Here is a 12,208-nt window from a genome sequence, read left to right as displayed (position 1 = left end):
TGTAATCATATGTAATTAGGTGTATCATTCTGGTACCGATCATCTGTCAGATTGGCTGCCCGCAATCTTTGCGTCTTTAATTGAGGTGTGGATTTCAGGGCTGCGGTGAGGGTATATCACTCATTCTCAAAAATGGGGTGTAAATGCTGTCGCCGCCACGCTTCTCTTAAACTAATTAGCAAATGTTATTTTCAGTGTGGCTGAATAATGGTACCAACTGCCCAACATACATCATACATTAACAGTTCAAATAACCCCCAAAGAGAATATTTGTTACAGCTAAGGTAATAGGTCAGTTTGAAATGTTTGTTACTGATGCCGGTAGCAAAACCTTACTTTGCAGTTTACTTAACGCACCTTGGTATACAAATACCTGGATATTAGTACCTTAGGACATTGATATTGGTCAAAAGTTTATTTTCTGAAAATTGTTAGGCCAATGCATTCTTTTTAGATAAATGAATTTGGTCTAATGCCATGTCGCCAGTTTTCAGGAAATGACCATGACTAATTTTCAGCTAGACACGTGCATGTGTAGAACAAAGCATAATCTCACCCATTCACTTTGAATGAATACAATTATCTTTACGTTAATGGTACTTGTCATTATTTGGGGCTTAGAATATCTCTCTGCATAACATATCTCAATACACAGAAAATATTCCAAGCGTAGAAATAAGAGTGAAATGTCCGTTACCACCGCCAAGTTAGCGAATTGTGCTCTTTTTGACATCGTTTGAGTTACATTTAGAACACGAAGTATGCCAGATGGGAAAAGGAAACATATCCAAAGCTTGTGTGTGGTTAATGGTAACTTAATGCTTTATTTTGCAAGAGTATGTAATCTCCGTTACATAGCTTGTGAAGTTCTGATACTATTTTTAAATATCACGTCACTCCTATCATCTGGAAAATCAAAGAGGATGCATACAATCACCAAAGACGTAAAGTTGAGAGTCATCGGAAATAGGAAGTAATGATGTAGCGAACATTTCATTTCTAAATATAATATCGACACCATAACTTACTGTTTAGTTATTTGTCAAGTTTCGGAGTTTACAAAATAATGTCACTCTGTATTTGATAAGACAGACTTACAATTGGGTAATAGAAACATTACCATAACATCAATAACAACCACAAGGAACATTCCATCCTAGTAATAGATATTTCTGTCGCTTCGATTGAATCAAAGTTGATCTACAGTCCTATTATTTCCAGAATTTGTGTTGATAGTCTCATGTTAAATAATTACAGTACGAATTATATAAAATTAATACCCAAAAAATATTGAATGATGATAGGTAGATTTGAGTCTGCCTTTAAACAGTTAATATTCATAAAGATATGTAGATTTTAGTTTGCAAAATAAATTGCTCCCAAACATACATATTATATCTTTATATGATTGTATTCAGTTTTTAATATCTTGAAATCTGCCCAGTTTAAGTCTATCTGAGGACAAGACAGTGTTTCTGAAGATATGACATTGTCTGAAATGTTCATTACTTATATAGTGGTTTATATCTAGTGGTTGGAAGACTATTAAACCATGTTTCCCCCTTGAATAGACGTTCATATTTTATGTTTGAACTTTCAGAGGATTTGTCACTTCATGGCATTTTGTTTCATGTGTATCCGGCTTTCCTAAAGTTTGCTTTCACACAGTTTAACCAATTTTTCCAAGTTCAGTATGTTCTATCCAGCACTGTACTGGCTGGGGATTAGTTAGTATTCCTAGCAAGAACACAGTTACAGAGTTAAGGAAACGTGTACTCACAGGCTTGGTAATAAGGGCCCTTGATATAACGAAAATTTCAGTGTTAGGATTCTCTACGAAGGTACCTATCTTGTTAGCTTGTATATTCAAAAGCCTTCAGCTCTTGTAGAATTCCCGTTGGTTTTAAGCAGCCCAATATGTTACCTTGGCAAAGGAATGATTTCACTCAAATATAAATGGTTGATTTTTCAATATTTTTGTGAGCCAGTTGCGATATGACACTCTAAAGAGTGTTATATCAATACTTTGATGTATAAAGATAATTTGTAAAAAATTTCTAGGGGAGCAGCTACCTACGGCCCTGGTCAATTGTGTTGTTTTATGTTTTCTTGACCTTTATGTCATTTTTAATATTTGTCTATGTGGTCACTTTAAAATATGAAAAGAATTCCCTAGATGTAAGAAAGTATTGTCATTATGGTCATTGTCAAGGGAATCAATCAAACGCTAAAACCACAATACGAATCAAAGCATACTTTGTAACAACAAGTATTGAACACGTATGTATACGTCTGAATTGGCGCTACAGAGGAAGTGGAATGACAAAGAGCATTACTTCAGCAAACACAGTTCACCAGAAGCTCTTCACATTTTCCGATGATGAAAGACTCTATATGACCTAGTAAACTATAAACAAGTTCCTGCAACTAAACCTCGGTCATTAGTTTCCAAACGTTATTATTACAAACAAATACAGGTGTTTATCCTAGAAAATTGGGAGGTCCATCCAAACATTTTAATAGTAATCCAAATAATGACGGGTAAATACTAATCAGTCACAAATTATTACTGAATATCGGTTTATTAACTTTAAATGTGCGTTTAAGGGAGCCAACTACCTTCAATAATAATAGAAGTAGAAAACGTATATTCTCATAAATCCCTTGGTCATCTTCCGGCTCAGGGAACATAAATAAACATACAGGGTACATCAACCCATGTCCCCCTCGTGACCATTGTCTGTCAGATCATTACATAATGTACATTGTCTGTCAGATCATTACGTAATGTACATTGTCTGTCAGATCAATACATCATGTACATTGTCTGTCAGATCATTACGTAATGTACATTGTCTGTCAGATCATTACGTAATGTACACTGTCTGTCAGATCATTACGTAATGTACATTGTCTGTCAGATCATTACGTAATGTACACTGTCTGTCAGTTCATTACGTAATGTACATTGTCTGTCAGATCTAACAATGCTACTCCATCTCCTACCGCCCATACACAAGTGGAGGTCAGATAATCCCCCCAAGTCTACTTTCAGATAATAACCAACATTGCGAGATTGGAATTAACTAACTCAGTAGAACTAGAACCTTTAGTCACATGACCAGGAGCATGTTGGTGTTGATTTCAACTTATACAATACAGTGAAGGAAACTGAAATCCTGCAATAGTGATCCTGTAAATATGTCACTTCTTTAAACATGATCGCTTGCTAATTGTTCAATGTTTAACAAACCTATATGCATAAACAGGGCGACTTTTGGGATCAGGGCCGTAGGTTTCAACTAACGCACAGCTGTCTGCGGCGTCTTCGACTACTGGGCCACCATTGCCTCTTCACGAGACGATGCCATCAGCCGTGATGTATATAGATGTTAATGTCTACTGGCACCACGTGAAGTACAACTCATCCCTTGTACAAATACAACCCATCCCTTGTATAGATACCACCCACCCCTTATACAGAAACAACTCACCCCTTGTACAGATACAACTCACCACTTGTACAAGTTCGACTCCTCTTTTCCTCATGGATAGAAAACTATTCGACGCTACCTTATGATTTTAATCACGATTGAACTGGTACAAAGACCCACAATCGATCTCTGAATATTTAGGCTATGTCGAGCAAACCTGTACTTGATTCCATTCCCAAACATCCGTTTCATACTCAAACCTGTACTTGATTTCATGGGTTATAGTGAAAACGAACACCAGCAAAAACGGCCAAAAATATAATCGAGAAAAAGGCCACCGTTTGTAAAGAAAACGGTCTCTGAGCCTTTGAATCTACAATCAGTCAAATTGATTTGTTCATCGTAACTATCGAAACAACCAATCAATCTTCAAAGGTTAAACCGCTATGGATATCGAATGAAGTCCACAATGAAGTAAATCTCTATTATGTAGGACATATATAATCATATAATCTCCTTTGATATTGGTGCAACTATGTTGGCCGTTTTCTCTAGGCACAGGGACCGTTTTGTCTTGATTCGGACGCCGTTCCAGCGCGGTGGCCGTTTTCTCGATTTTTGGGGGGTCCGTTTTCGCTGGGGTCCGTCTTCTCCGTATCCCGATTCCATCCCAAACATCCGTCCCATACTCGCTCAGTCAGGTTCATGTATTGTGACTTACCGAACCCCGGTTTGATCGGCTCCTACGAAACCACCTGTGTACCAGGTATGGATTCGGATCCTCTATTCCCATTGAGAATGGCGTCTAAACAATCACAGTTGAAACCAGTAAACGCTGCTCAATAGAGTCGTGTAACATAATTGTGGAACCAAGCTAAAAACACATCAGAGCTTACCCATCTGCAATTGACTGAGTGATAAACAGTAGACCGTGATGAAACAAGCTTAACGTGTCAGTTGACGGCAGTTTGAGCAATTTATCTACTAACTGTTCTCTTTAGCAGCTGTTCCACAAATGTATGTATTGCGTGCGTGTGTGTGGGTCTGTGAAATGATAGCAGACTAAACCTCTGATCCAAAATTTGTATCCCAGCACAACTAAAACAGAAGACCTATTCCCGTGTAGAAAAGATTCTTATCCCTCATAAAGTATATTTTGTCCCTATATACACGGTGTGGTTTCCGGTTTATCTGCTGCATGCTTCCATCTGAGAGGCGAACATGCCTGTGGTGACACGTTCATTCATTCATTGCGTCCCTGTCTATTGCTGACATCAAAGGGTATCCCAAGGTCATTCCATTGCGAAACGTAAACTCAACAGATCAAAAGACATTTTTATCCAATCGGCTAAAACAAGAAACAAAAGCGGTTTCATTAATTTATTTAGCTGCAATACGAACGAGTATAGTTGACATACACATCAGCCAATGATATGACCCGGAGACTCGTCACTTGACAGAACAAAATTCTTGAAATAGACGTACGAATCTCTTGTTGGCGCCCAGTCAGCCGATCCACCACCAAAGAACGTTGAGAAGAAAATACCGTCGATGGTGACGCTGGTCTTGGTTCGGAATTTGACATTGTTGATTTGATATTCTTGTTTACCGTTGTACCAGACTTTGGCCCATCCGTCCAGCTTTCCTGGTGTATTTAGCTGCACCTCTTGAGCAATATTCTGCCAAACACCCTTTTGGAAATGCCACGAATCTCTACCTAAGGAGTTACTGAAGTCAAAGTTGCAAATGTTCTTGGTGCAAAAGTCAGAACGTTGTCCAGTAGGGTTGTAGGCGTAGAGTTTTCCACCTCCTCCAGTCCTCCACATGAAACGGGTCGAAAAACAATCTTCATAGTGAAGTCCTCCAGAACAGGTTTGGGAGCCTCCCCAGAGACCCGGAAGCTTGCCGCCTTTAACCCAGTCAAAATGTGGGTGAAAGTAGATGTCGTAGCTCAACGTCAGCCTCGTGTGGGGTGTGATGGGTGTCCAGTAGAACTGAATTCCTCGATGCCCCCGAACGTGGACGTAGTGTCCCTTCTCGTAGAATACTTTCAGGACGTGTTCCCCGGTACCGGTAGGGTCAAGGACAACGGAGCCCGAGTTCTCGTCAAAGCTCCCGTGTTGTAACACTGTTATTCCATGCTTGTAGTCATTCGGGTCGAACCCATTTCGTGCATACAGAACCTTGCCTGAAATAGATAGTTAAACATGATACTTATATTTATGGTCAATATTAAGTGATACATATAAATGCACACAGTAATTTTCGTTTCCCTGACAAAATGCGTTATTATTTACATCATTTGTCATGGATGTTACATGTTTATAAAATGGAATCGATAAATTAAAGATCATAGTTGTGTCACACCAATCACTGTCAGTGTTTCACTTGATGACATTCATTTAATACCGAGTCATGCTTGAAGACACATTTTGTATGATATACGATATGTAATGGCTCATTGTAAATAATCACTTTTATCCAAACTGTTTAAACTTATAAGGTGCTACCGGAAACAACAATGGTATGTGGAAAATGTGTAATGAAGTATTTTTATACGGATGGGTGAGTGAGTGAGTTCACTTTTACGCCACTTTGAGCAATATTCCAGCAATATCACGACGACGGACACAAGAAATGGGCTTCACACATTGTACCCATGTTGGGAATTGAACCCGGGTCTTGGGCGTGACGAGTGAACGTATTAACCACTGGGCTACCCCACGGCCCCTTTACGGATGGATGGTGTGAACGACTAGTATACTTTATTTAAGGGAAGAGTTTTCGCATGCGATTATAAGAAAACTGGAGATGGCAATGGCGTCAACTCATGAGATATCAGGCAATACTGTCAGAGACTTTGACGACTGGGAAGCTGAATTTAAGTCAAATACAGTGGTACAGCACGTGGGGGCAATGCAAATACTTGTTTCATGGAGAAAATATTCTTATCTGTTATTCGAGTAGGCAGGTTTATAAAGCACAGGAACTCATCGACACGGGTCACAGATATAAATGCGATGAAAGCGCGCAAGTCCATACACCTGCCGAAATCGGATATCCTTCCATGGCTACGCACGAACACAATGCCGGATCTCCACGTAGTATCATGCATCAGCGAGATCTTGTATACATCTACCAGGACGACTCCACCCTGGGCTGAACTGCCTTCTGAAACAAAAGGTCCATAAAGCCATCGATACAATTTGCAAACTTCTATAATAAGTAACTCTAGCACGTTGGCTTAAATGGAAACATAATCCCTTTGCTTTGCTTAATATTCGGGAACATAACCCATCGTTACTTAAACATTTGCAAGTAACTAACAGAAAAACAAAACCATTTTAAGACCCCCACAAGAATTTCCAGCCTAAACATGCCAAAGCATACTTAACTAAAATAATTGACCGTTTCCACGCCAGCAAGATTCGTCTCTGTTGAGTTGTTGGCTGTGTCCCTGTCACCAATCCACAGGATGCGTGCAATTCTTTCTATTGCGCTTCTGCTGATCCTCCATCAAGTAACTTTGTATATCACCATAACATCGCATCCGTGGCCCACCTGTGTACAGTACACGGTAGTATTGGCCTACTTCGTAACACGGCCCAGTGGCCTACATTCGTAACACCACGGCCCAGTGGCCAAACCACACGGCCCAGTGGCCCCTGTCCCCAATGAAAACAAAACCAAGGCAAAGCTACTCGCCTGAGTAACGCGTAGACCTCGAGTGACGAAACAATATCTTCAACCCACCTTGTAACCTTCTACCACGTGACTAAACAAGCACAACTTCTCGTGCAGCACCATGCCTCCACGGTAGTCCGTCCTGAGACTACCGTATTTACCCTAGATAAATTTATTTATGTTCTAATTCGCTTCGCTCAAACGAACATAAAACATTTACCAAGTATAACATACTCGTAATACAGGGTGCTGTCTACCGCGCCTCGATATAAAGAACGGGCCTGTTGATGCAAACCAACTTTACTTCCAACAAATGCCATACAAAACAACCTTCAAATTCCCAAATTTGCAGACACTTTAATAGTAATGAATTAACATCGTCTTTCACGTAACCGTCTTTGCCGTCTCTGGAAGCCCAGCGGCCATGTCTTTTGAACAATCTGTCCGGGACACCGGCGTTAGCAGCAGCACTGGCTCCCCTGAGCGAAAACTGTGCAAACCAATTTTGTGGCATCTTCACCAATGAACGTAAATTTTCTCTGGGAATATTTCCCTAAGCTCTAGTATGGGACAGCGGAAATTTCCCCTTTCAGCTGTATTTGGATTTACTTTTACAATAACACATCTGTCTAAATATGTAATCTTCGGAAGAATCAACTATATCTGCTGCCTCAAGATACCTCTTTAACATAGTAACTGGACATGTGGGAGAACTGAGTGACGGAGATCAAAACACTTCTCCCGTCTCTGTAAACGTCAGTTTTACTTTTACCGAAATATACTTATATAGCCTTTTTTCAAAGTAATATCATTTCTTTTATGTTAACTACTTCAGAAAATCTAAAAATCCTGCGTATAGAGAGCAAGAGACATTGATAAAAACCTTAAATCTGAAAGCCAAAGTAGCGTTGTTCCCACTGACTTATCTGTACCAACTTTAACAACATATCTGGGGTGACTGGATCTTTCTTAACCACAGGTTTAACACACGTTCTCATTGCTGATTCTTTAACATTAATAACCAGGTTATCTGCACAAGGATCAGGTAAACCTGCGATCCTATGAGAGCCCCATGAAAATACCGTAAATTGCTTCTATTATGCTACAACTATTTTTTACCGCTTTGGATCAACGAGACTAAATACAGCGAAACATGAAATGGTGATGCTGGGAAAAACTAATGTCTTCAAAAAACTAGAGGCCCATTTTCTCCAGTTCTTATAAGCTCTCTTATACTTGCTTGGCGTAGTAGTTGGCGCCCTTGATTTCAACACTACATCGGGCAACTTGTCAGCTAGAATCTGTAATCTCTCATCCTGAAGAGTTTTTTTCTCTCACGCCACACTCCAGCGGTAAGAGCAGCTCTGAAAATGTCCAATGACATAGAAGTACCATTCTATATCCTTATGGCTAATGCATAACCTTTGGAAATTGTCGAAACAGATTTTCTACTGCCTCCCTGAAAGGAAGTACTATCGCATAACTGAATAAAATCCTTTACAAAGGGGCGAACTGTACCATTATCAAATAAAATTGACCAATACGATGCCGGTAGCCAGTAGGGGGAATGACCAGTGTTGCTGGAGCCCCTATTGTTCAGAGCATATTTAATAGCTTTTTGTCACTAAAGATATAGGGGAACTACCCAGTTGTTATCTCTAGACCAATCTTGAGGTGACGTGCATCGACCGCCTCGAACCTGGATTCCAAAATCTGGAGTTAAACCTATTCAGCTTAGTATTGATATGACTGGCTAAAACCTGTCTACGGGTGGGGACCCCACCACCTGTTATTTAACAGCTGAAAAAACACGATCCGATATGGTCCAATCATCATAATCGTGGAGGAATTTACTCAAACTGTCCGCTTTATCGTTCTCTGACCTAGGGATCCAACAGAGAACTGAAGATTTATATTTGTTTTGACCTTACACATCTGAGAAGATGGACAGGGCTATCGCCTGCAGTGTGAGCGGAAAAAAACTACCGCAAGTAGCAATGTGACAACATGCTTTATTATCTGAAAACCACTTGACTGACTTATGTCACAAGAAGGTGTCGAAAAGACAACAATGCCAATTCAACAGCTTTAATTCCCTCAAGTTGAACTGAATGTTTTCTCCGAACTATTCCATGTACAGTGAAAGTGTGGGTGGTATCCTGAATGAATGCTGCACAACCAATCGAACTAAGCGTCTGAAAATACGCTTTACGAGGGGAGAGAACTCTTGCTGGAGACTTCTGCTATTAAAATTCAGAACATTATCTCTCCAAAATACTAGCTCTGACACAAACCCAGGATTATCATAAGAGGTAACGACTTTATCCCAGTAGAGTGTAACCTTGTATCTGCAAATACATTTGCCTGGTTAATAACCTACATACGTCTCCAAATACTGGCATAAAGGGAAATGGCTTTACCGGTTAGTCTGGCAACGTCTCTTGGAGTAAACTTGGGTAGCAGTGACATAAACTTCGAAAACTTAGGTTTATATCGTCGAGTTTCCTGTAAGGAATGGAAATGACGCCGTTGTCAAGGTCCCAGTTAAAAACCAAGCCATTCTAGCTGTCTTGAAGGTGCCCACACTGATTTCTGATCGTTGCCAGACAAAACCTGCCTTTGCTAACGTAGATCTAACGAAAGATGAATGCTTGCTGCATAAAGCTAGAGTCTGAGCGAGGCCGAACCCATCATCAGATACACGACTATATCAACGGAATTCTGTCTCCAATGCGCTTCACGAGTGGTCTGGAGACACTTGGTGAAAATATATGGTGCAGAAGTCAAACCGAAAGGGAGAACAGTAAAACAATAATACTTGATATAACCGTTATTATCTGTCCACGAAAACCTAAAACTTGTGCTGATCTTTGTGAATATCAATGTGATGATAACACTGACTTTAAATCAAATTTAAACATGTATCCGCCAATATGAACAAGGTTCAATGCTACATTATGACCTTCAAGAACAATCTTCTCCTTCCAAACGTAACGATTTACTAACCTCAGGTCTAAAATTAACCTTTTCTTGCCTGATTTTTGAACGGACACTGACAGTGGGCTTATAATATGAGGTTTTGTGTAACTTGCACTATACAATTATTTGCCAAAGAGTTGTTGAATTGCGTCAGTCACAAACTCGCCATATTTAAATGCAGAGCAGTTGTTACGACTACACGGAAGGAGGAGGGTTTCGACAAATGGAATAACATAACCGTGTTCTATGACTTGCAAAATGTAATCAGAAGCAGAAATTTGTCTCCAGAAGGCGACATGATTCTTAAGATTCCCCTTTACTATAACATGAGAACTATACTCAAACTCGAAATTTTCAGATAGATGCAAGGCACTTGTCTCAAGTTCGATACCTTCTAACCCTGCAGATGAAGTCGAATCTGAATAACTGTGTAAGTCACGGTTTCCGGCGAACTCCACGCCTTAGTTTTTCTCAAGACTTTGTCTCTCACTGTATTTCTTGCGTCCTGTTGGGGAGCTACCCTCCCTGGAGTTCTGCTGGGCTGACCGGCGCAAAGCTGCTGCTGCAGGACACGTGGCTCGCCAGTGTCCGACCTCTCCGCAGAAGAAACATGGCCTGGAGACGGGGTGATGACGCCCGGAATTACCTGACGAAAGGGCTGATTGGGGAGGCTGAGATGTTGGTTGTAAAGTTGGTTGAGGATAAGGACTTGAGTTAACGGATCCTTGAGGTCCTCTGCCTCGGGGCCTGACGAACTCACGACGTTGTCTCTTGCAGAAGTGCCTTGGTCTCTGCCCTTTCCAAACCGTCTCTCCTCCTCCGAATTAGAAGCAATTTCGTCACCTTCCAACTCCGATATCAATCCCCATCCCGACGGAGATCTGTCCGCCAGTCTGATGAACTTATTCCTCTTCTCTTAATAGAACATTGAATAGTGTCTATAAGTTCTAAACATTCTGGAAAAATCTCCTGTTACAGTGTCTTCTAGCCGAATCTAGTCTGTCAGAAATATCAGGGGAATTGAACTTGAATTGAATTTCACGTTCCCTTTGTATTTAAAGTTTGGCGTATCAATTTTCCTCACCTTTTGAAAACACTGAGAGACCTTTCCTCGGACTCGTCGACAATGTCTCTCTTCAATAACTTCAGTTTGTTGTCCATGTAGTCCTTAAACAGTTGAAAGGACTCAAAGGTTCCGAACTGGTCTCCCTGTCTCGGCTCCTGAGAAACGTCCGGAGTAGAAGTCGTAGACTCTTGATGATCCATGAGGGACATAAGGGCAGAAACCAAGGCAAAGCTACCTCGCCTGAGTAACGTAGACCTCGAGTGACGAAACAATATCTTCAACCCACCTTGTAACCTTCTACCACGTGACTAAACAAGCACAACTTCTCGTGCAGCACATGCCTCCACGGTAGTCCGTCTAGACTACCGTATTTACCCTAGATAAATTTATTACCTTTCATAGCTCATGGAACGCCTCACTCACTCAGTGGCGTATCACCAGATGGTAGTTCACTTTAATATTCAATCTTCCTTAGGTGTGCACCCACAGGCATACAACATGTGAATCTATTCTTGGTATTACCACTTACAACATGGGAATCTATTCTTGGTATTACCACTTACAACATGGGAATCTATTCTTGGTATTACCACTTACAACATGGGAATCTATTCTTGGTATTACCACTTACAACATGGGAATCTATTCTTTGGTATTACCACTTACAACATAGCAGAAATAGTGCCCTATGATCCCTGCAACTCAGCCTTTACTCAATTTTTACCTTCGTGACGTGGCTAGAGGTGTGAGGTGTCCCTGGCTTGGGTGTCTGTATATTTAGTGTGTGGGCCGACACTGGCCCATCCATGCCTTCAATGTAGGAACCGGCCTTTGGGTACAATGTCACCGTCCGTACGGCCAGCTAGCTTCACACACGGTTTGTCGCCAACCTTCTGATCAATTCTATAGGATTGCTTTGTTGACAAGGACAAACTCTTTACCGCCATTCAGAGTTTTCTGAACTTCAGCAACCCACACCTAAAAGGTATGATAGTTCAAAATACACGTTACATGTCAACCCTTTTGTTACTTGGGAACACATGCA

General features: G+C 40.7%; 1 protein-coding gene across 1 annotated transcript in view; it reads right to left on the bottom strand.

Annotated features, from left to right (window-relative positions):
• Window positions 1–4,800: 4,800 nt before the first annotated feature.
• The window catches only part of LOC124287593, a 10,203-nt gene continuing 2,795 nt past the window's right edge, over window positions 4,801–12,208 (bottom strand). Inside the window, exon 3 of the mRNA XM_046724077.1 lies at window positions 4,801–5,622. Coding sequence (XP_046580033.1) covers window positions 4,856–5,622 — 767 coding nt within the window. The 3' untranslated portion in view covers window positions 4,801–4,855. The remainder of the gene's footprint in view (window positions 5,623–12,208) is intronic.

This window comes from Haliotis rubra, unplaced genomic scaffold, assembly GCF_003918875.1.
Source record: "Haliotis rubra isolate DU_JTF1 unplaced genomic scaffold, ASM391887v1 Scf402, whole genome shotgun sequence".
In the NCBI taxonomy this organism is placed as follows: Eukaryota; Metazoa; Mollusca; class Gastropoda; order Lepetellida; family Haliotidae; genus Haliotis; species Haliotis rubra.
This window is presented reverse-complemented; position numbering and strand designations above follow the sequence as displayed.